Genomic DNA, 24,763 nt, shown 5'->3' on the forward strand with positions numbered 1-24,763 from the left:
TAATTCACTCCAGGAAAGCTGTGTGCCTGCAGATGTAAACCACATTCTCCATAACAGCATTTTCCATAATAAGGCTGTATTTTGATAGCCACATAACCTAATCCATATTCAACTCTAAAATGATTGAGGACTTGGGCAGGAAAGTGGTTCCTTTGGGATTTCCCCACTCTGACATATAAAAATCATCATTCACAATTCCCCCATTGCCTTTAACCATCGGGAAGCCCAGATCCCAGATGGTTAAGTGGTCAACTTCAGTTTACTAATACACAGCAAAATGTAAATAAAATGCAAAGCGATTTTGGAATAACTTTTCTACTTCCCCATATAAGGAACTGGTGAAATCATTTGGCCATTTGTGAATAAAAGAATGGTTTTTATTCATCATGGACCCAGTTTGTTCATATTTGTTGCCCAGGCTCTGCTAGTTTTCGCTAGTTTATCCTCTATAACTTTTGCCCTGGGTCAGTCACCCAGGGTGTCTGGTCTTCCTTTATTATTGACATGATGTGAGATTGCAGAAAAATCTTGGCTTCTGCATACCACTGTTCAAAACTAAAATTTTAGGGGCGCCTGGGTGACTCAGTTGGTTAAGCGTCTGACTTCTGCTCATGATCCCATGATCTCATGGTTCGTGGGTTCGAGTCCTGCGTCGGGCTCTGAGGTGACAGCTCAGAGCCTGGAGCCTGCTTCAGACTCTGTGTCTCCCTCTCTCTCTGCCCCTCCCCTGATTGCTCTCTGTCTCTCTCTGTGTCAAAAATAAATATTTAAAGAAAACTAAAATTTTAAATATGAGCATTAATGAGAACTATCTCCAAAAAGGTATTGTCTTAGAATGGACGCCCTGTGCTTTCACGTGACCTTGCCCATCTCAGGTTCTGACAGTGCTTGACGTCTGCCTTTCTTCCTTCGAGTCTGGCCGGCAGTGTGTTTATAGTCCACTCCTCTCGGCAATAAGAGCAACCCTTTGATTGGGGTCTGATCTGAAAATGGATTCCTCCTTTGAGCAGAAACTCAGACGCTATTACATCGGCTATAAAAATGATTAAACATGTTTCCCTCTTTCCCAAGCACAGCAGCTGGAGTTTTATTGTTTAACCATTTCATGCCCACGGTAATGGGGTTTACAACTTCACCTCCCTGAGCCTCAGATTTTTCATCCTAGAGGAACCAAATATATGTTCTCTGGCCTTGAGCCCCCTCTTTCCCCTCTCTTCCTTTCTAAGTGAATCAGGTCTCCATGGAAACAACTGAAGACTAATACTCAAAATAGAGAATCATTCATTGCTCTCTGAACAGTACAACAAAAATAAAGATTGTATTAAGAACAATCTGAATCCTTACAACAAATTATGAGGTCCAGTGGCAGAATAGAAGTGGAAAGAAAGAAGCCACCCCTCTAAACATTTGCTTGATGGGGCGCCTGGGTGGCTCAGTCAGTTGAGTGTCCGACTTCGGCTCAGGTCATAACCTCCTGATTTGTGGGTTCCGGCCCCATGTTGGGCTCTGTGCTGACAGCCAGCTCAGAACCTGGAGCCTGTTTCAGATTCTGTGTCTCCCTCTGTCTCTGACCCTCCCCTGCCCATACTGTCCCTCTTTCTCTCTCAGAAATAAAATAAATAAATAAACAAATAATAAATAAATAAAAATAAACAAACAATAAAACCCCATTTGCTTGAGCTTCTGAATATAAAAATCATGAAATCCAGGGGCACCTGGGTGGCTCAGTTGGATGAGCATCGAACTTCGGCTCAGGTCATGATCCCAGTTTGTGAGTTCGAGCCCTGTGTCCGGCTCTATGCTGACAGCTCAGAGCCTGGAGCCTGCTTCAGATTCTATGTCTCATTCTCTCTCTGCCCCTCTCCCACTTGTGCTCTGTCTCTCAAAAATAAATAAATGTAAAAAAAAATTTTTTTTAATCATGAAATCCAAAGACAAGCATTTATCAAAGGAGTGCCAGTTTTCATAAGCATTGGATTTTGTCATTTAATGAATACTTACTAGGATCAAGTCCTGCCAGACTTCAAGGGTACCATGGTGCCATTCATATTTTTATGATAGAAGGGACACAGATTAAGCTTGTTCTGCTGTGACCTGAGGTCCCTCACGAGAGCAGCAGCAGATAGGTTCTAGCCCGCTCTCTTGTTTCATGTTCTTTGTAGCTCCATCACCATTTGAGATTACTTACTCATTTTCTTTCTTCCCCAACTACATTTCCTGGGAACCAATATTCTGAATGGTCCATTTGGATCACAAGCCACATCCTTGGCTATAGGAGAGAGTAGAGCACCTTGAGTTCTAGTTCTACTAACATTTTGCCCAATAAAGTAAAGGAAATAGATCATTGTTACTAGAAGGGAAGAGAATGGATGCTACAAGACTAGAAGACAATTCATGTCAGTTACAGAGTGAGGGAGAACATATGCAGATGCAGAATGACTGCATGAGCCATGGCAGAGGGAAGCATTTGTTCATGGAAATAGTCTGGTTTGTAAATACGTCTGGTTTGTAAAACTGGGAACGTGAGTTTAGTTAGTAGACTGCACCTGCCATCTAAGAGACAGGTAGATGGTTGCTGTTAGAATTTATATTTCTTTGATTAATGATGAGTTGACCATTTGTCATGTATTTATTAATAATCATAGCATTGCAAATTTTATTATACTCTTTGCCTATTTTTCTTCTCAGAAGTTTGTCACTTTTCCAATTAATTAGTGTTTTTAATTTAATAGCAATGGTAACTATTTGTGTAGTAGATTTGTTATACTTAATTCTTTCAGTTAATGTTTGCTTTGGATTTTCATCTTGTGAAGAAGTTTTAAATTTTATAGCAGAGGATCAAATAATTTTTTCATGAAACTTTATGGTGTTTATACTTGGGAAGTTGGTCTTTGCAATCAGACACATAATATAGCTATATTTTCTTATTATTTTATGCTTTTTAAAATGCATTTAGCTTCTTATTCTATATGGAATTTAATTTTTTCTTTTGTGAGTGCTGAGTATTTACAAGTATCTCATCTGCCCACAGTTAGCTAATTGTGGAAACATCTTTTATCAAACAATTTTTCCTCGCTATGGATTTGTGATGTCATTTATGTCTTTAGTGAAGTTCTTAAATATACTAGAGTTTATTTCTCAGCTATCTATTCTGGTTTCACAATATGTCATTTGTCATTAAGTATAGTATTTTTAAATTAGTGATGTTTTATAATTCATTTAAATAGGAAAAAACTCTCCACGTCAATTTTTCTTATTTTTCAAAAAACTTTTTTTTTAGCATTTGTGCCTGTTGTATTTCTTTAAAAAAAATTTTTTTTAATGTTTTTTATTTATTTCTGAGAGAGAGAGACAGCATGAGCAGGGGAGGGTCAGAGAGAGAGGGAGACACAGAATCTGAAACAGGATCTAGGCTCTGAGCTAGCTGTCAGCACAGAGCCCGACACAGGGCTCGAACCCACAAACCGTGAGATCATGGCCTGAGCCGAAGTCGGACGCTTAGCCGACTAAGCCACCCAGGTGCCCCTGTATTTCTTAAAGAAAGTTAGACTGGTGTTTCTCTTAAAAATTTATGTTGGAATTTCAATGGGATATTTGTGTTAATTTGAGATGAACTTACATCTTCGTAGAAACATAATCATAACAGTGCATGCATGGTATTTAATGAATAGTTTTGATGTCCAAAAGTGCCCCATAAATATTATTTCACCTAATTCTCAAAATAATCTTATGGGATAGATACTATTGTGGGATTCATTTGACAAATGCAGTCTAAGGAAATTATTTATCTTTCTGAAAATTACATAGCTGATTAGAGACAGAGTCAGGACTTAGGCTTAGGTCTGTCTCAAGTACTTGTGTATGGGAGAATCCTCCAATTCCTTTGTGGGTTCCCTTTATCTTAGAAGATTTTTATTATTTTGCCCACAGATATTTTGTGGTTTTATTATTTTGTCCATAGACATTTTGTGCTTTTAAAATTAAGATTATTCCAGGGCTCATGGTGGCTCAGTCGGTTAAGTGTCTGACTTCAGCTCAGGTCATGATGTCACAGTACATGAGTGCAAGCCCTGCTTCAGATTCTGTGTCCCCCTCTCTCTCTGCCCCTCCCCTGCTCACACACTGTCTCTCTCTCTCTCTCTCTCTCTCCCTCTCTCTCAAAACTAAAGAAACATTAAGAAAATTAAAATAAAATAAAATTAAGATTGTTCCTAGATATTTTATATGTACTTTCACTTTTGTTTATTCTATTTCTCTATGGTTATTTGTGACATACCTAAATAGTGCTCATTTTATATTTATAGTGTAACTGGCCTACTTAGCAATCTGTTAAAAATGCTTTCCTTCGATTGTCTTGGATTTTCACCAGCAAAGAGTGATCATATTAATATTAGTAAGGTGGCAATGTTCTCCAAATTGCTCTACGGATTCAACACAATCCTCATCAAAATTCCAGCTGGCTTCTTTGGAGAAATTGATAGGCCAATTCTAAGATTCATATGGAAGTGCAAAGGACCCAGAATATCTAAAACAATTGTATAAAAGGAAAACGAAGTTGGAGAAATCACACTCCCTGATATCAAAACTTACTGCAAAGCTAAAATAACCAAGACAGTGTGGTGCTGGCAGAAAAACAGACATACAGAAGGAAAGAAAAAACAAACAAACCACCTCTTACATATATGGCTAATTGATTTTCAACAAGGATGCCAAGATAATTCAACGAGGGAAGGAATAGTCTTTCTAACAAATGGTGCTAGGACGACTGGATATCTACATGCACAAGGATGAAGAAGTTGGACTTTTACCTCGTGCTGTGTTCAGAACTAATTCAAAATGGATGACAGCCCTAAATGTAAAAGCCAGAAGGATAAAACTCTCAGAAGAAAGCATAGGCATAAATCTTCATGATCTTGGACTAGATAATAATTTCTACAAATGATCATAAGCTCATGAATAACTCAATATCATTAGCCATTAGAGGAACTCAAATTGAAACCACAATGAGATAACACGTTACACTCACCAGGATGGTTATCATCAAAAAGCTAGACTCTAACTAGTGTTGGTGAGGATGTGGAGAAATCGGAACCCTCTTACATTGTTAGTGGCAATGTAAAGTGGTGTAGGTACTTTGGAAAACAGTTTGGAAGTTTCTCAAAGATTAAACATAACATTATGGTATGACCCTGTGATTCCACTCCTAAGTATATACCCAAAAGAAATTAAACCTATATCCACCTAAAAATCTTGTACACATTATGGGTATAGTGGCATTATTCACAATAGCCCAAAGTGGAAACAACCCAAATGTTCATCAATTAGTGAATGGTTTATGAACAAGTACATCCATAAAATGGAATATTAGTTGGCAATAAGGAGGAACAAAGTACTGATACATGCCACAACATGGATGAACCTTGAAAACATCATGCTATATGAAAGAAATCAGTCACAAAAAAAAACATGTATTATATGATTCCACCTATATGAAATGTCCAGAAGAGGCAGATTTATAGAGATAGAAAGTGGATCAGGGATTGTCTGAGGCTGGTGATGGGCTGGTTGTGGGAAAAGAGGAGTGACTGCTTATGGGCATGGGGTTTTGGGGGAGCATGATGCAAATATTTTAAAATTGATTGTAGTTATGGTGGCCCAATTCTATGAATGTACTAGAAAAATACTGAATTGTATATTTTAAATAGATAAATTATATGTTATGTAAATTATATTTCAGTAAAGCTGTTGTAGAAAATAATACTGTATTTTTTCTGATAGATACATCTATTATCGTCTGTTTTGTTATGAAAGGTCAGAGGCACAGCAAATATCACACATGGAAACATATGCTTTCATGAATGCTGGGCCTGGTTACTTAATGATAACCTTCTAGGTAACCTTCAAGGACTGGACCCTGTTAGACTTTAGTGGGTCTGGGGTGCCATTTTATCTGATTAAGCAAACTTTACGAATGTCTAACTTTATTATATTCTTATTATGTGCCTCTTACCTTTCCAGGTATATTCTTCTACCTATGTTATTTTATTCAATTTCTCAACCATTATCCTCATTTTAATATATAAGTGAACTTAAAAATATTGAAAAAACACAATGGGAAGAATAACAGTGGGAGTGTTAATTCCTATAAAAATTTGAGGGACCCTCAAACACTGTCACTAGATGGAAATTATTCACTTCAAAGCATATAATTCTCAAACAACAAAGAATGGAAATTAAAGATTAAAGCTTCAATTCAGAGAATCCCAAAAGCCCAGGGAAATAAAGGTTAGAAAAACAAAATAGGAAATACTCCTAAAAATAACAACAGAAATTAATTAATTTTTAAATCAGTTTGAAGTGAACTTAAATCTCTGAAGAAAAATCATTACAGTGCTTTCAAAAGCACTCTGGGGTCATATAGTTATACCTAAACTATATAAACTATTACAGAATCCAGAAAAGACAGGACACTTTCAAGCCCATTCTATGCAGATAGCATAATTATGATGGCATAATAGAGCAAAAATAGAACAAAGGAAGAAAACAATAGCCTAGTTCCACTCTGAACACAGACCTATGCATCATATATGAAATAATAACAAATATAATGTATCAGCATATTAAGAGAATAATTTACCATGACCAAGTCGAGTTTAACCTAGTGAAGTTAGGAAATAAATCCATAACATATATCTCACTAATAGCACAACAGGGAAAAGTAAACTTTATGATGTCTTTAGTTGGCAAAATGACATTTGCTGAAATTTAACCTCTATTGGTGATTGAGTAACAAGGATTAGAAAATCTGAAAAGATTGTCTCCATTACAAATCATAGGATTGACAGCATTATGTTAAATGAAGAAACACATAAGAATCAATTTCACTGAAACCAACATTAATACAAAAATGTCTGTTATCACCATCACTATTTAACACAGTTTAAATTTTAGCCAGTGCATTAAGCAAAGTAATGAAAACAGAAGATACATCTATTGGAAAGATAGAAAATTTTCAATATTCACAGGCAAATTGGTTATACACTTTAAAAAGCACATGAGAATGAAATGAAAAACTATTAGAATTAATGAGAAAGTTCAGTAAAGTTGTCCAATGAAGACAACAGTGTACAAAAATCACAGCAATAGCTAGAGAATAGAATAGGAAAAAAATACCATAGGTTTTTATGAGCAATGGTTTCAATTTTCTTATTTCAAAATAGCATGTGCATATTAATTTTATTTTTTCCTTGATCCAATTGTTATTGAGGAGAATGTCTTAAATTTTCAAATGTCTGGTTAACAATATTTTGTCTACATTTCTGTTAAGCATTTTGTGTCATTATATTGTGATCAAAGTAAGCAAACTATACAGTTACTACATTGACAAAATGCTTTAAGCCTTTTTTTTTTGGACTTATTACTTGGAAAGTTTTTGTGTATATTACACCAAAATGTGGCATACTTGTTAATTCTCTGTCTAAAAATAAATATATATCTATTATTTCAACCTAATTATATTATTTAATATTCTATTATGTGGAAGTCAAATTCCTGAATTCTAACAGTCTTTATATTTTAATGGTATGTTAATTGGAATATAGTGGTACTTTTAAGTAATATAAAATTTACAATTTTTAACTTGTCTGAAATTAATATTTTTATAACTTTTAAATAGTCTCTCTACCCAACATGGGGCGGGAACCTACAACTTGGAGATCACGTGTTCCACCAACTGAGCCGGCCAGGTGCCCCTAACTCATAAATAATTTCCCACCCTTTTAATTGTCATTGCGAGTCACTTTTCTTTCATGCATCCTTTCTTTATTGCTGAGTATCGATTCTTTCTGTCTCAGTCTCTCTTTTGTGGTTTGCCTTTTAACAAAAGGGTTTAAATCAGTTAAGCTTATTATCATAGCTCTTACCCTGACCGTATTTATATTGTCTTGTATTTTCTAATTTTTATGTTCTTAAAATTTACTTTATGTCTTTTACCATAAAGATATTAATAATTCATAATAATAATTGATTTCTTCATATGTATTACATCTCACATATCATATCACATTTAGTTTGCAACATAACCTGTTGAGTAGGAACTACTAAACATATTTGTTTTCCAGAGAAGGTACAGGGGGTCAGAGAAGGTGATTAATTTGTCCCAGGTTACACAGGCAATAGGTGTCAAGGTCAGGGTATGGACCCAAGTCTGACCCTTTCTGGAGTTCAGATGCTTCACAATTCAATATTGTCTACCAAATATGTGTATTTACAAAACAAAACAAAACCATATTTCTAGTCTTGGTGTTTAGAGAAGAGAGGTATTTTTAAACTCCTGTTTTAATAATTTTTTGTTTTCTTCTTTTAGTGCTCTTGTTTTCTTATGTTGAAGTCTTTAATTCATCTGAAGTTTTTACATGTGGACTAAGGTAAGGGTATAAGATAATCATTTTGAAGTGTATAGCCAATTAATTAGGTGATATTTAATCCCATCCTTTTTCTCACAGATGTAAAATACCCCAAATTCAGATACATGTGTGTTTTGGAGCTCTCCCCTGGTACATCCACTTCTGGGCTCATTTATGTTCCACTTTGGGATATCTTGGGGTCAGTCTCCCCTCATTATTCTTCAGTTGCAAAAACGTTTTGGGTACTGCTTTCTATATTTGGTTTTGATGGTTGTAACATCAGTTGTCGTCTGGGTAAAGGGCAGTGGCTAGAAGCCATGTTAAGCTGGGAGTCATTTTAAATCAGAAGCCATCTGTGAACCTCTTTCCTGGGACTATGAAGCCAGAATTAGTCTGGTTCTTTAAAATGCGGAGTAAACCTTGTGCACATATTGAAAAGAAGGAGAGAATTAAGGATGTCAGTGGTCGCAATGGCTCGGGAGATTAGATTTGCTAGTGGAGACAATTTACTCTCTCTTTAAGAATAATGTGTTCTCATTTTCTTACACCATGCACAAAAATAAACCCAAAATGGATGGAAGACCTAAATGTAAGACAGAAAACCATAAAAATCCTAGAGGAGAAAACAGGAACAACCTCTTTGACCTCAGCCACAGCAACTTCTTGCTGGACATGTCTCCAGAAGCAAGGGAAACAAACAAAAATGAATTTCTAGGACGTCACCAAGATATTAAGCTTATGTACAATGAAGGAAACAATCAAACAATTAAAAGGTAACTGAAGGAATAGGAGAAGATATTTGCAAATGACATCTCTGATAAAGGGCTAGTATCCAAAATTCATAAAGAACTTATCAAACTCAACACCCAAAACCTAAATAATCCAGTGAAGACATGAATCGATGCTTTTCCAAAGAAGACATTCTGATGGCTAATAGACACATGAAAAGATGCTAAGCACCACTCATCATCAAAACCACAATGAGATACCACCTCACACCTGTCAGAATGGCTAAAATAAACAACTCTGGAAACAAGAGATGTTGATAAGGATGTGGAGAAAGAGGAAGCCTTTTGCACTGTTGGTGGGAATGCAAACTGGGGCAGCCGCTCTGGAAAACAGTGTGGAGGTTCCTCAAAGAATTAAAAACAGAACTACCCTATGACCCAGCAATTGCACTACTAGGTATTTATTCAAAGGATACAAAAATGCTGATTCAAAGACACACATGCATCCCAATGTTTATAGCAGAGCTATCAACAATAGCCAAACTATGAAAAGACCCCAAATGTCCATCAGCTGATATGAATGGATAAAGAAGATGTGGTATATATGTACAATGGAATATACTTGGTGGTCAAAAATAATTAAATCTTTCCATTTGCAACAACATGGATGGAACTAGAGTGAATTATGTTAAGCAAAATAAGTCAGAGAAAGGCATATGATTTCACTCATGTGGAATTTAAGAAACACAACAGATGAACATAGGGGAAGGGAAGGAAAAATAAAATAAGATAAAAACAGAGAGGGAGGCAAACTGAAAGAGACTCTTAAATACAGAGAACAAACAGAGGGTTGCTGGAGGGGAGGTAGGGGGGATGGGGGATGGGTGTTAATAAGGGAACTTGATGGGATGCACAGTGCGTGTTATATGTAAGTGATGAAGCACTGGATGTTCGAATGCTGAAAACAATATACACTGTATGTTAACTAGCTTGAAATTAAATAAAAAAAAATACAAAATACTGTGTCCTTCCATTAAAAATCATAGCCTGGGGATTATTGCCTCCTTGTTGTCTGAGTTCTGCAGTGAGAGTTAAGCAACATTCTGACATTCTTGGGTGGGGGTAGAGGGTAGATCTAGTGGTTGGTAGAGAAGGGCCCACCCTGGAGATTCCTCCTCTCACTCCAGACAACAACTTTCTTTTCTAATTATTTGTAAAAAATCTCCCAAAGCGCACTTGGCAAATGCAAACTCCCCAAACTCAGTTGCAGAGGTAACTGGATTTAGTGCAAAGGAGCCATAGATATTGCTAACTGCTTTCTTGCCTTCCGCAAAACCACAGGCCAGTCATTGAGAGAGGCTGGATTAGTCTCCATTGCAATGGAAAGGGAAGTTTTCATTGGGCCAAATGGGATAATCCTTGGCTGTCGGTGGTAGGTTTCCGATGCCGTTTGTCTGAATACTTCCTCATTGGGCAAATGCAACAGTGCACAGTGGCTTTTTCGATCATTAGCATAACTGAGCCAGTGTTGTTCTCTTGCAGCTGAGTGACAGTGAGAAGATACAGGTGTGACCGTGGCTTGTACACCCAAAACTCTGGTTCTTCAGGACGTTTTCCTGGGTGTCACAGTCTCTGATGCAAGATGGTTTCTCTTCGTCAACTTTACATATTGCACTTACCTTGGTCTAATACAGAATAAAAGTTCAAAGCCATCGATGTAGCAGAGAAAGCACAGGCTATGAGCCAGTCACATCTGAGACTGGATCTAAGTTCTGTTGCTTATAAGCTGGAGGTCCTTGGGCATTTTCCTTAATGTTTCCTCGCCTTGGTTTCCCTATCAGTAAAACGATAACATTGATGCCCCCCTTCCTTCCCAGAGTAGGTGTGAGGCTAATAATCCGTGTGTGCAAAGTGCCTGGAATGCAAAAGATGCTTTGGAAGCAGTGGCTGTTGATTATGCATTTGTCTGCTTTGCTGCAAGTATGGGCAGCTTTGCCTGGGAGTGAGGGGTTTCCCAAGATGAGGGACATTTAATGTTAAAACGGGGAAAGTAGGGTTTTCTATTATAGGAAACAATTGTGAGAATTCCAGAGGCCTCTAACTTCGAAATGCTTTGTGACTTAGGGAGGAGTAGGCAAATTCAGGGAATCGGAGCCCTCCTTTGCCTCCGTGGTGACTTTACAAATACTCACACCTTTCTTCTCCCTGCGTGAGCTCCTCAGAACCTTTCGTGGCACAGCAGGACTTGCCAATGTTGGTCATGTTGGTCAGTACTGGCTAGAGGAAGTGAAAGGTGCTTGATCCCTTAGATAGTGCCCAGGTTTTCCAAAATTCACTTTTTCTACAAAATTTAAGTTTTCACTTTTGTGACAGTGGACTTCAGGCAGGCTTCAGGAGTTAAATCCATTTCACAACCATTTGAGACTTTGTGCAGATTTCTCTGAAGGCATTAACACTTTCATAACAGAAGAATTTGCAAACCCCCAAAGAGTGGATACTACTTTTAACAAATTAAGAATTAAAACAGAAAGAATGGCTTACTATTGGAGAAGAGCTCAAGATGCATCATGACTCTGGAAGAGACATGAAGAAGAACTTCCTTGAAAACAGGTTTGCTTAACTCAGGAACAAATATTTTCTAGAAATTCTTTGGAAGTCATTGAGAAATAAGAAATGTTTTCTTTGTCCAAGATGGTGATGGAGGAAAAGACTGGGCTGGGTGGGGCCATAGACATTGCTTCACCGCTTCCCTTAATTTATAGTTTTAATAACCTTTCAATGCCTTTTCCAGCTCAATGACTTCAAGTGCTGAAAATGCCTTTATCTAAACACCAACACTGCTGATACGTTAGGTTTTGTTCAAAACCCAAAGTCCTCAATATCCCCAGAGATCAGAGACATCGTCTTGGCAGCAGTGATGGACAAATGATGAAGCCAGAGAGCAAACTTGGAGAGTCAGCTCGACGCTCGGAAGTGGGGGTGTGTACTGATGCGTTGTCGCCTCTTGCTCTGTCATGAAGTCATTCCTGCCAACACTCAGGCACAGCATTTGAGGTTTCCCCGAGGGATTTCCTGTGGCATACCAGCAAAAGAACAGGCTTTGGAGTCATGTGGTAGTTCAAACTTGACCTTGGTATTTTCTATCTCTGTGACCTTGGTCAAGTTACTCAACCTCTCTGAGCTTCATACACAAAACACCTGCATCCTCCAGCTGTGGTGAAGACTAAGTGAGATGCAAAACATGACACAATAGAACACAACGAGCATGAATCAAATACCTTTAATCTCCTGGAGGTTTTATTCTCTGTGCATCATTGATACTCTGAATATATTCAGCCTTATGTGCTTGGATGGCATTTTATGTACTTGTCCTCTCTCCCAAGTGAATTATAAGCACTTTGAGTGGGGCCAGGTATGGGAATCCCATATAATGCTCAGCATGGTGTTGGGCACGTGGCAAATACCCAGTAAGTAAATTTTGATTTAACAAACTCTAATCAACCTTGGACCAGCTTGTTAATGATTATGAAATTCTAATGAGATGTAAAAAAGGGAGTTGACCGGCCATAAATAAATGGCTTAATACATTATGGTATATTCCATTAGTGGATCATTATACGGAAATTAAAATCATGTTTTTAAAGAATAGTTAACAAAGATGGCTCATGAGACAGTATTATATGAAAGGGGCAGGATACATAATTGTCTGTTCAGTATCTTATCAACATTTTAATGTATATGAGCCAAGAAGAAAAAACTGGAAAGATATGTATCAGAATATTAGCAATGCTTATATTGGGATAGTGGCATTACTTCATTTTCTTCTTGTTCCTGTGTGTTCAAGTGATCTACAATGAGCATGTATTACTTAACCAGGAAAAAAAAAAAACCCACCAACCCTGGTAATTGTTTTTATGGAGAATGGAAGGGTATCCCATTATAAAATGAATTTCTCGAGGATGCTGCCAATTCTGATTTAAGGACATTGAAATTGTTGACCTTGTTCCCCCTGCGGACCACCCCATGTAGTATCAGTGCAGGTTGTGTTATCCTATTGCATTAAATGCTCACCTCAAGGTTAAAAAGAAATGGAGAAAGAAATTTCCTGCAGGGGCTGGGCCACTTATTTCTAAATCCCTTGTCAGATGCCCTTGAGATTTCAAGGTCTTAAATGGGGTCTCCCTGCTTTGTTCCATTAACAGGTAAGTGGCAATTCTTGATCTCTGGCAGACTCTTGACAACCCCTGAAAATACACAGCAAATAGTAGAAAGGTGGATGCCAGGACCTCTCTCCCAGGCCAGAGAACACCTCCAAACACCCAACGTGTAGACTGTGTACATGACAGTAAGTCTAGTAAAGTGGTTCAGAGTCAAGGTGGCAAGGTGTTGTCACTTGTGATCTCTGTGACTTTGGGCAAACTGTTTAAGTGCTCGGAGTACCATCTGCCAAACGGGGGATGATAACTTGACCTTGCCCTCAGTAATAGTGCAAAGATTCAATGGGATCATGCTTGCCACATTCCTAACCCCATCCACAGAGGCTAACCACTGCTATTAAACCAGTATGACTTGGTGAAAGGAATAATGGCATTGGCCTTGCAAGCCCACTTTAGTACTTTCTAGCTGTGTGACAAATGGGGTCACCTAACCTGCTTGAGCATTAGTCTTCACATCTGTAAAATAGGGCCTATGATGTTGACTTCCAAACGTGGTTTTAAGGAGTAGAAAGCATGGGTGTAATAGATACAGTAGCCGATCGAAGCCAGCCGGGTGAAGTGAATGAGTGAGATGGGTTGAGTGTGCCAACGTGGGGCGCATCCAACCAGGGTAACCATGTTTAGGCACCAGCCAACTGTCACCATCCAGGGATTCAGAAATGTGAATTGTTGTTAAATCGTTTTTTTTTTTTTGAATTGTTGTTATATCTGATTTGTTAAGAGAAGCATGAAGTTTTAATTTTTAAATAAGATTTTAAGTGTCGGAAAATAATTAGATGTTTTTCAGGTGACATTGTGTAAGGTCACCAGTGGTTGACTAGATTCCCACTTGTGTACTCATACCCTTTGCCATGGGACTTTGCAGGAGGGGGCGTCTATTTCCCCACCCCCACTGATGTTAGGTTTGTCCTGTGACGTGCTTTGGCTGGCCGATGCAGGGTGAGCAGGTGTATGTGTGATCTGGCTTACCTTTTTTTCACTTTTTCCAGAGCCCGCCAAGAGAGAAGCATCCCCCTCTGTCCCAGAAAGAGATCGGAGGGGCAGACCTGATTCGGAGTTGCACCAGATGACTCATAGTCCCGTGAGTGAGAACAATCAGATATTTGCTGTCATAAACTGCTGACTTTTGGATATATTACAAAGGAAAACCCAACTCATGTACTGCCCTTGGATTCCCAGTTGAAGACCACCCAGGTAAAGCAACCGGCAAGTGACTGATATATGTAGTGCGTACTTAATAATGGTTGTTCTTAGGATTATTGAGGGCCTGACAAATCTCATGGGGTTCCTGTAATAGAAGTTAGACTTAGGCCAATTCCTTGAGAAATGTTTGTTTTGTGCTGATTTGGCCCTTGAGAGACTTGAACACACCCATCTCTGTCTATCTATTACCCTCTTACATACCCCTGCAGGGATGACTGTCATCCTACACTCCCTTAGAATTATAGACTGTGTAACATTTAACAAGATGATGCATGGTAAACAGTGGTTTCACTATTTCTTGCTCGGGAGTCTTTAACCATACCTATTCCATCAACATGCATGCTAGAACCAGATATTAAGGATGCAGATGGAAATGATTAAACTGCTCAGACCTGAAAAAGTCTAGTGGGACAGTGAGGTGTACTCAGCAGCAATAACAAAACCTTGGAAGAGAAGTGCTAAGGTAGAAGCAAGAACAAAGTGTCTCTTGGACCTCAGAGGGATCCATAGACCCTGACCAGAGCTGGGGAGGCAGCTCAGCAGACTTGAGAATCAAGCTGGGGTTTTAAAGATGAAGAGCTCTCATATGTAAGAAGTGGGAACTGGCATTGTAAGAGGGAAAAACCTGCAAAGACACCTGTGACAAGAGAAATTGGTGTCAGAACATTGGGAGGAGCCTAGGTAGATGGTGAATCAGGGGCGAAAGACACAACAGTGAGGTACGAGAGGACCAGAATGTGATCTGCACTGGGTATTGTAGATGTTTGTTTCCAAAGATGCCTACCATCTGTTCCTCCCCTTTCTGGATGCCCACACCACTTACCCATCAAAGAGTAGAAGTTATGCCTCCAGGCCTTGAATCTGGGCTGCTTTGATGGACAGCACAGAGAAGAAGTGATACTGTATCAGTTCCACTATTGGCAACTTTTGTTTCTCCTCTCCTTGGACGCTGGCTCTCCTCTCCTTGGATGCTGGGTCCCTTCTCAGAACCCAACCATCATTCTGTGAGAACTCTGTGGAGAGGTTACATGAAGGCATTCCAGTGGAAAGACCAGGCAGGCTCCTATCTAATGGCCAGAAATGTGAGTGCATCAGGATGTCCTGCCTAGTCCAGCCTCTGGGTGACCTAGTCCCAGCCAATGTCTGAGTCCCTGAGTACAGACTACCTGGCAGAGACCAGTGAGCTCTCAGAAGGCCAACTGATAGTAATAGATTGTCTTCTTGAGTCTTTAAGTTTTGGGTTGATTTGCTAGGTAGCAACAAATCACTGGAACGAGTGTCAAATAATTTGTCCTAGGCATAAGCTGCAATGACTACATATTGGCAACTTTAAAGAATTGATAAAATGGTGAGGAGGGTGGGGGATAAACTCTAAGGTCTCTTAGCATTACTCCAGTGGGTAAGCAATAAAGTAGCAGTTTCCTATATGCCCTTTGGCTCTTTTGCTGTGGCATTGCATATTTTCCTCAAAATGCTAATATTCTGAGGAAGCACTTGATATTCCAGAAAGGATGCAGGCTTTGTAGTGAAGGGAGGTCCAGGTTCAAATCCCAACTATGTCACCCATGAATGATGAGATGGGACAAGTCGCTTAATGGGGTAGACTGTGCACTGCCCTGATGCCCTTTTTGAGACCAGCTTACCCATGCCAAGATGCTATGACTGTTGCTTTCTACTTGGCCTTCTTCTCTTCAGAACTGCGCTGAGCTGATGAGGACGATCTTGTTCCAAGGGTTACAATCTCCTATACCCTGGGGATGGCCCCAGCCAATGACTGACTGGTACAGGTACACAAAAATCGGGGAGCTTAGCTCAGGGAGGTACAATTCTGTAGTGGGTTGTTTTCTGAGCCCTCTCTTTATGGACCAGGTTCAGGAAGTAGACTAGATCAGTCCACAGCTTTTCTAGGTTCTTTCCCCTTCCCTATCCTGTTCCCCCACTTCTTTAAAAATTTCTTTTTTCTTTTGCTTTGACCTGAAGAACACTCCTTCAGTAATCTTGGGGCTCCAAATCCTGATCTCGGACTCTACTTCTGCGAATCCCTACCTAAGACATATGGCCTCCCATAGCTTCTCTTTTTCAAATTCACCATTCCAGAATTTGCCAAGATGATAAATTAAAATTGCCTGGCACTTTATACACATCCAACTGTAAGGACACAAGTCTAAACCAAACTGACTCCATAACAGGCTTTAAGTTTCCGCTCTAAACTAGAAGGCCTAAATTTCAGTTTCCCTGAAACTATCAGGCAGCTACACATTGCCCAAGGCCGAAGAAACTGCCCACCACATCACTCCACCACACTACCTTGGCAACGCCCAATCAAGAAAGGCCAGCAACCATAGATAAAACTCTGTTACCTAATGCTAAAGTTAACCCGTTAGGCGCCGAACAAGACCCTAGACTCGCTCTGTAATTGGTTGAATTTAAAAGTACTCTAAATGTTGTAATTGGGTCTCGCCAAAAGTAGCAAATACTCTAGACAATGTGTATGGTTAAACCCGCTGTCAATGATATTGTATAATTATGATTGGATCACTGTTTCCATGCCACAGTTTCTGTAACTCCCCCGTCACAAACCCCATAAAAACCCTACTCTGCCTTTGTTCGAGGCTCACAGCACGGATCCACTGCGCTGGTAAAGTCTGTGAGCCTGAGCTTGAGCCCGTAATAAAGCCCTTTGCCTTTGCACGCGTGACTCGGTCTCCCTGGTGGTCTCTGGTCGTTGAGGATACTGCGATCTGGGTATAACACAACAAATGCTAACTGATTTCTCCTCTCATCTTCCTCGCTGGGTCAAAACAAAGTGGAAAAACATGAGGAAATTTCTTTTAACAAGAAAGTCCTCAAGTGAATTTTCCATAGTCTTGTATAGCAACTTTTTCGAGAAATAGGCAGGCATGGAGATACTAATGCCAACTTTGTGAAGCTTTGAGGATTAGCTGAAATAATATCTGTGGACCTCAGGCAGGGCTGTTTGGTGCAGAATAAACACTCAACGAGTGGAAGCCACCGCTCTTCCACTTGACAAGCTCCAGGAGCACAGGCCAGGTCTTCCTTTCCCATTGTTGTGTCTGCGGCCAGCATGTGCCCAGCACATAGAAGACCCTTACACACCTGCCCAAATGAACCACAGTGAGTGGGGAAAGGAATCAGACATGACAAAGGATGGCATGGCTGTCACAATTCCACTCCGTTCGTAGTCTAGGCAATAAATCCAAGCTCAATCTTTCTCATAATCGTGGGCAGATTCCCCCCCTCCCCCAATGCTTACAAACAGCCAGGCTCACTTGCTTTGGTCATTAACACAGTTTATTATTGGCACACTTATCAGTAAAGCATACATAAAATACAGCTGTTTTATAACACACGGAGCCACTGTGTCTTTACATGTGGAAGAACATATTAATATGCAAATGGAAAAATTAGTTCTCTTATAAAGTTTCACATAAATACACTGGAATTGCCCCCAGAGAAGAATCTCCATAAAAGAACCAAGTGAGGGCTTTACAAAATATTATACAAGAAATATACCATGAAAAGAAGCAACAGTCAACTCAGATACAATAAAAAACACAAAAAAGTTTCAGATTTATTAAACTGCCCACAAAATTAATGGGTTACATGGCTTGAAAAGATTTGGATCAACAGCAATTTTATAAATGCGTAGGTTCTCAAGGGGCCAGGTGTCTTTCTTTACATAAAAACCTGCCTCGGTGTCTTCAATGACAAAAAGACATTTCTTGTTTCAGCATTTGGGCTCAATTGAACCAACTTGGGCTGGAGAACCAATTGACATTAGCTCACCCATAAATTAACCTGCAAGGCCCTCGCAGCTGTTACCCAATGAAAGAAAAGATGAAGGAAAAAAAAATAATAATAAGGATACATTTAAATTACTGTCCAAAAGCTGATTTTTTTTCTTTTCTTTTTTTACTGAAACAAGAAACTCTCAGATGCAAGTCAAAAAGCAGAAAATATTTTACAATATTAAAAAGTCATCTGTAGTTAGGGTCGGCATATAACGAGACCCTGAGCACTGAGGGCATATTGACAATATGGCCTTCTTCAGGGTGAGGGTGGGGGTGGGGTGTAATTAACAAACACGTGGTTAATACCGAGCCCGGAGAAGCAGGAGCTGTCGCTCTTTTTATTAAGATCAGTGCCACTATCTGTGTTACCTGTGAAGGCCTCCAGGGAAGGGTCATGGAAGTTTATTGGAATAATCCTCTCATTTCAAAAAAGAAAAAAAGAAAGAACAAAGAAACTCAAACTCGGATCGTTGTGGTTTAGAAATAGGTATTTGCGTGAAAGAGTTTTTTNTCCTGCAAGCAAGGATCTGCAAGCGTGAGCGTGCCCCACGACCTACTGACGGTGGGTGCGGGTGCGGGTCAGTGTCACTGGGGAGCCTGGGGCGGGGCGTTTTCTGATTTGGTCTCTTGAGCGGCGGGGGGTTTACTGCTCCACGGGCTGCTGTTCCCCAGGGCCGGGGGGCTGTTGAAGTCTTCCTCGTCGTCCACGCCGTTGGCCGCGTCATATTGCGTGTTTTCTAATCTAGTGATTAGCCTTTCGTCCTCGTCCCCAAACTCACCTCCCATCAAGGTTGGTTCGCCTACCACCATCACATCCTGTGAACAGCAGCTGACATTATTACAGGGAAACCTTGGGACAGAGAAGCTCAGCTTAAAACACTAGCCGGAGGAGCTGGGGGGGTCTAGGACAGACACACTCGTGTACTGTGCACCGGGGGTCAAGTGTCAAAGTCGGGGAGGCCAGACGCATATTGGATTTCTACGGGGAGTAAGCATTGCCTCCTGACGTGTAACAACCACGCGAGCTTATGTCCTTAGTGCGGAGCCTGACACCGGAGAACGAGCAATGCTAGCAATCTGCAGAAATAAAAAGATGGATTTTTCAAGATTAAAAAAATCCACGCTTTTAACTTGCCGACATTGGGGACTTTTAGAGAGGGCTGTGGAACCTTCTGCTGGGCGCTTTCCAATACCTCCAAAAATCCGCCACTTTTTATTTTAGGGCCTCTCGATGGCTTCGGACTAGCAGCCAACATGGGGAGGGTGCAATTCTGCAGTATTCACACAACTCATTCCAAATGGCATTCTCTCTGTCCCAAGGACGGTATACATTTTAATTGAAGGCAGAATCTCTCTTTTTTCCACTCAGCCAGGCCCTTTTATGCAGCCAATATCCTTGACATTCTGCTACTTAATTATGGTAATTAATTTAGGTAAAGTTTTCGATAAAAACAATGTTCACACTGATTTGACAATTTGCATAGCTAATTAAGTCATTAGCAAAAACCTGCTGATTGCCAACAAGCCCTGAATTTACCATCTGTTATTCATTGGTGCCTGTCACCTATCCCCATACAGGCAACCCTGCCACCAATCTGGGCAGTCAAGAGAACCAGTCTGTCCAGCTGGGCCATAAAAGGAAGATGAAGAGAACTAATTATAATTACATTGATGAAGCTGGCAGTCATCAGAAATGGAAGCGTGCAAGAAGAATCCATCTAATCACTCCTTTAAGCACAAATTGTCCTTCCATGCAAACAAGGAAGCCACCTCCGCTAGCTGGGAGCATCGTGGAGGCCAGTGCTGGAGAGGCCCGGGGCCAGGGGAGAAGGGCGCATACACAGGGCATAGCTCCGGCCTCTTTGTTCAAAGGGGGCTGTGTGGGGTTGGGGGGTGACCTGGGCATGGGACAGGACACCTGCCGGGTGATACTGCTGGGCAGGCTGTGAGCAATAGTCTCCTCAAAAGTGTGGTGACTCCAGGAGAGTGCCCAATGCTGTCAGCGTCCGCCTCAGCCAAAAAAAGCAGGGCTGAGCCAGATGCTTTTGGAGATGCGAGGGTGTGTTTCCTGATGGGGAGGCTAATTTGATGAAATGCCTTGGTAACTGGGCGAAAATTATCTTCACTGGGGCAAGAGAGGCTTTCCTGGGACGGCATAGGAGAATACTGCCTTTGGTCGGGAGAGGGTCCGTTGGGCCTCCAGGTTCTTTCTAGAATTACGAAGGTGCCAATTGAACAAAACCCTTACTTGTTGCCTGGTTGGTTTTGCAATGGAAAACCCTGTTTGTTTGTTTGTTTGTTTGTTTCATTGACTGACTGATTGGTTCCCCTGGAATTACGGGGAGATAATCAATAGATTTCCAAACTGTGTTTTCTGACTAATTGCTCTTGTGATTTGAGAAACATGATTTTAAAGAGATGTGTCCCAGATTAAGTAAACGCCTCAAATATGAACGGGGTAAACTCAGCAAATATAGGTATTGGCAGGACAATCAGAAGTGTGCTTCGAAGAACGTACTGACTATGCAACAAAGAGCCACACGTGACAATGACACGTAGGGAGATGCACGAGGGTTCAAGGTGAGGTGCAACATAGACAGAGACTCTGACTGGCAAAAAGGCCGACAGGACTGGAGATGGAATGTGGGCTCCAGAGAGGAGGGGGCATTATGGGGTTAGCCACGGGACCCGTTGGGGGTGTTCTGGACAAAAAAGTGCCACTTGGTTACAGGTAGTTAGGAGACAGTGCTTATGATCAGGAACAAAGGTGGGGGTAAAGAATTGGGCGAGATTGGGCAGAGGATGACATGGGTTCATCTCATTTCATGACTTACGTGCAGCACACTTTGGAAGGGTGGGAAAACACATGCGTAAGGTGTCACAGGGCAGGGGAAGGGGGTGGGGACCAACCACATGGCTGTGCATTAGTATTGTGAGTCCAAGGTCATCGAGAGAGGCTGGGACAGCGTGAGGAGGTAAGCGTACTTTGGAGACAGAGGAGAAAAACCAGAAGGCGGCCTAAGCGTGACATTAGAAAAAGTTCTCAACACTCCAGGTGCCTTCATTGCATCAGAAAATAACAGTTGTTCCAGAAAAGTGCTATGAAAATAGTGATTTGAATCACTTCAAATGGGGCTGATATAGGCTTGTCACGTTTGGAACAGGCATGGATACTGGTACGCATCCGAAATTTCAGAGAGACGCCACATTTGCCTTCCTGATTATATGAGAAAATCCTAAGCCAGATACATAATCCTGTGTGTGCGTGTGCGGGTGATTGACAGATGGCAAGCTACGAAAGAGATGTGCGCTAAGGGCTCCTTACGTGCATAGATACGTGAGGCCACTTAGGCCACTATGCACAGGGCTCTACCCGGTTCTCCTAAACCTACAGACTAAAAAGAGTGGTTCTCTACTCAGGCAGTCTCGATTGGTTAGCCTCACACAGAATGAATGGAGACATAGTGCACATTCTGGGCTGCCTCTACCTAGGGGATGTTGCCCCATCTTCCCCACCCCCGCATCTTTAGAAATCCCCCCAACATTCAACATTAGTAGTGAGAGTTGCATTTCCTTCCCATCTCTGCTATCTTGTGTGTCCCACAGGAGGCAGGGCTGGTCTGTCTGAGAGTAACCCCGGATGCCCTCGGTTCCCCCTGAGGCAGACCTCTGCTCCTGGCCGGAGGCCTGGAGGTGCCACCAGCTCTTGCCCATTGTCACATCTTCTCACTAATCCCCCGTGCAAGGACCACCAACCTCTGAGGAGGACTGGAAGTGACTCCTTTCAGGGCCCCTCAATGCTTCTCCTTAAATTGGCCAGAAGGGGTCACTGCTGTTGAATGACACAGGTCTCCATCCCTCCCAGGGTTGAGGCTGCAGTTCGGGATCGCTCCTAGCCCCTGCTCATGGAGTGAGAAGCAGAATCCAAGGATTAAACCCTAGTCCTCGCCAGATACACACGTTGCTGCCGTGGCAGCCAGGCGGACCACTGCTGTGCTGCTGTGGTCACGGTGGCACAGAGAATCAGGTCGTACCTTCGAACGAGGCAGCCATTGTGCCTGCAGATCGCATTCTAGTTTAACAGTAAAATCGTGTCGGTAATTCAGTACACAGGGTTAAAAGATGTGGTCACTGCAAGCCAGACGATGCTTATCACTGAAGGTCCATTCAGCTAGAGCGCACACCGAAATGTGCACGTTTTCCTAACGTGGAGGTGGCCTTTTTCTGCCCCTCCTGGCCATCTGTAAGCTTGACTTAATTGAAACATCTTGAATTGCAGGGTGTGGGGATGGTGCTGAAATTCTGCTCTCGCTTTCTAAGGGTGTCTTGTTCTCATGAAGTCCAAAGGGTCTCAGTTCATTAAAAACTCAACACAGGGATCCTTTGCTAAGATGTAGTTATTGGATTGGAGGACAGGAGCATAAGGGACTCGAACAAACTATGTGCCCTTTAAAATAAAATTGAAATGTTTCCAACTAGGCTAGGTACGTCGACATGCGTGATTCCCATGCCGCTATTCTACACCTAGGCAGACATCACTAATGGATGGCCCATGAAACCCAGGCACGGGCTCAGAACCCTGCTCACTGCTGTACCCCGCTAGCTGACGCCAGGAGACTGAGCTCTTCAGTGACAGGGCCTGGGTTTTCGTTGTTGTTGTTTAATCTTGGCATTGCTGATATCTGCTATGGTGTGGGGCACATAGTAGGAGCTCAGAAAAAAATCTGTTGCACTGAACTGAATTCTCGCAGCCACTGTGCCTTTAAGGAGTAATGCCACAATTCCAGAATTCTCTGGAATGCACTTTCATTTGCTGGGAGAAACTAACAAATGTTAGTTTCTAAAACTCCAGGGGTAGATGAAAAATAGGCTACTTTGTGTGCACTTTTGGGTTGATTTATTTATACCAGGCCATTTTCTCTATGTATTTTCCAATTTAACCAGAAGTGGGCCTAACTTATTGGTACCTTAATAAAAACACTCTGTTTTTTTAATTTGACTTTTTTTTTTTTCTGACTCCTTAGGCAGTTCAGAAAACAGAGGTGAGTCTGGCATTATTTAAAAACTATAATTCCTAGCGGTCTTAAAATTAAAATGATACCTTCCCCACAGGCTGGCCACTCTCTCCATGACCCTTTCTTTCTAGTGCAGTGATGATGAAAACCATACCCTCTGTCTATGGAAGACAGGAAAAGAGTCTCAGTGGCTCAGGTGATTCTCAGGTACTGATGGGGTGGCTTTTAGCCAAAGGAAACCAACTGATGGAGAGTAGGTAAAAGTGGGTTGGGGCCAGACTTGAAAGACACATTTAGAAGTAAGTGGGGAATCCCCATGAAGGAAGAATCTACTCTCACATGGAGAGAGATGTGAGGACAACAGACCAAGACGGAAGGAGNGTGAGAAAGAGGGAAAAGGTAAAATTGTATCGGTTGAGGGAAGTAATCAGAAATAGAGCACATTTCCAAGGACATGGAATCCAAGGGATAGCCATGAAGCACCACAGAAGTATCAGGGTTCAAACGACAGTCAAATGCCTGGAGACAGGGTGATGTGATAAGGGCAGCAGAGAAAGACACCCACAAGTAATCGTGGAGGGAACAAGGGATAAGAAATGTTTTAGAGGAGCATGAGAATTTAAAAGCGATCGATGATCTAACACTGGGCTGAGGAATTTGGAGTCAGGAAGGAATTAGGCAGACAGGACAGAACTTGAAAAAAAAAATAATAGGAGATGAAGAAAGTGCCTACGCGGGTAACACGCTATTTGGGGACACTCGTCAGCTGTCAGCCTCGGAGTTCAAAGAAGCCCCCTTCTACGTGGCCCATTTCCTTTGTCAAGACCCAGAAATGAAAGAAAGGGTCAAGAGGTCAAGAGAGTTGAGACCAAACCAGGGGCTGACCCTCCCCCTGAGCTAATGAAATGGGTAACGTGGAATCCACTGAGCTGCATTTTTAGTGGCCGAGAGTTAATTACCTGAGTCTTAAAATAAGAAGGGGCACCCATGTCGGGAAGGCCCAGTCAAATTACAACATGGAGCCTGCGTGCCGGGAGCTAGTTTCCAGCGGAGCACAGGGGGCCCCAGTGATGGCGCTGAGAGCCCCTTCTACGCCACCAGGCATGCTGCTAAGTGATATTTTAATTAAACCTTAAGTGACATATCTCCTGTCTGTGACTCTGACGGCTTTTTAATTCAGGTCCCTGCGCAGCACAGACTCTTAATATTCCCTTGTAATTCCCAGTTTGCAAAGGAAGGTTTCCATGGTAGAGCTCCTCCCTCCCGCCTTCCCCTGCCCTTGCCTGCCCCCCTCCCCAGCCCCCACCCAGAAGGCATGAGCAGCTAAAGGGGACTTTCCATGGTCCCCAGCAGGTGGAAGACAGGCAAAGGCAGGATTTCAGG

The 24,763-nt window shown here is 41.5% G+C and overlaps 1 protein-coding gene across 10 annotated transcripts in view; it reads right to left on the reverse strand.

Annotated features, from left to right (window-relative positions):
- Positions 1–18,876: 18,876 nt before the first annotated feature.
- The window catches only part of LDB2 (LIM domain binding 2), a 383,544-nt gene continuing 377,657 nt past the window's right edge, over positions 18,877–24,763 (reverse strand). For 4 of the 10 annotated variants that reach the window (XM_077750569.1, XM_077750567.1, XM_077750566.1 and 1 more), the window contains exon 8: positions 18,877–19,181. In XM_077750569.1, the coding sequence (XP_077606695.1) occupies positions 18,951–19,181 (231 nt within the window). In that variant the 3' untranslated portion in view covers positions 18,877–18,950. Of the gene's footprint in view, positions 19,443–22,121; positions 22,265–24,763 lie in introns of all 10 variants that reach the window. The other 6 variants (XM_077750572.1, XM_077750573.1, XM_077750570.1 and 3 more) reach the window with 3 other exon arrangements.

The sequence above is a fragment of the Crocuta crocuta genome, unplaced genomic scaffold, assembly GCF_008692635.1.
Source record: "Crocuta crocuta isolate KB4526 unplaced genomic scaffold, BGI_CrCroc_1.0 scaffold179, whole genome shotgun sequence".
NCBI lineage: Eukaryota > Metazoa > Chordata > Mammalia > Carnivora > Hyaenidae > Crocuta > Crocuta crocuta.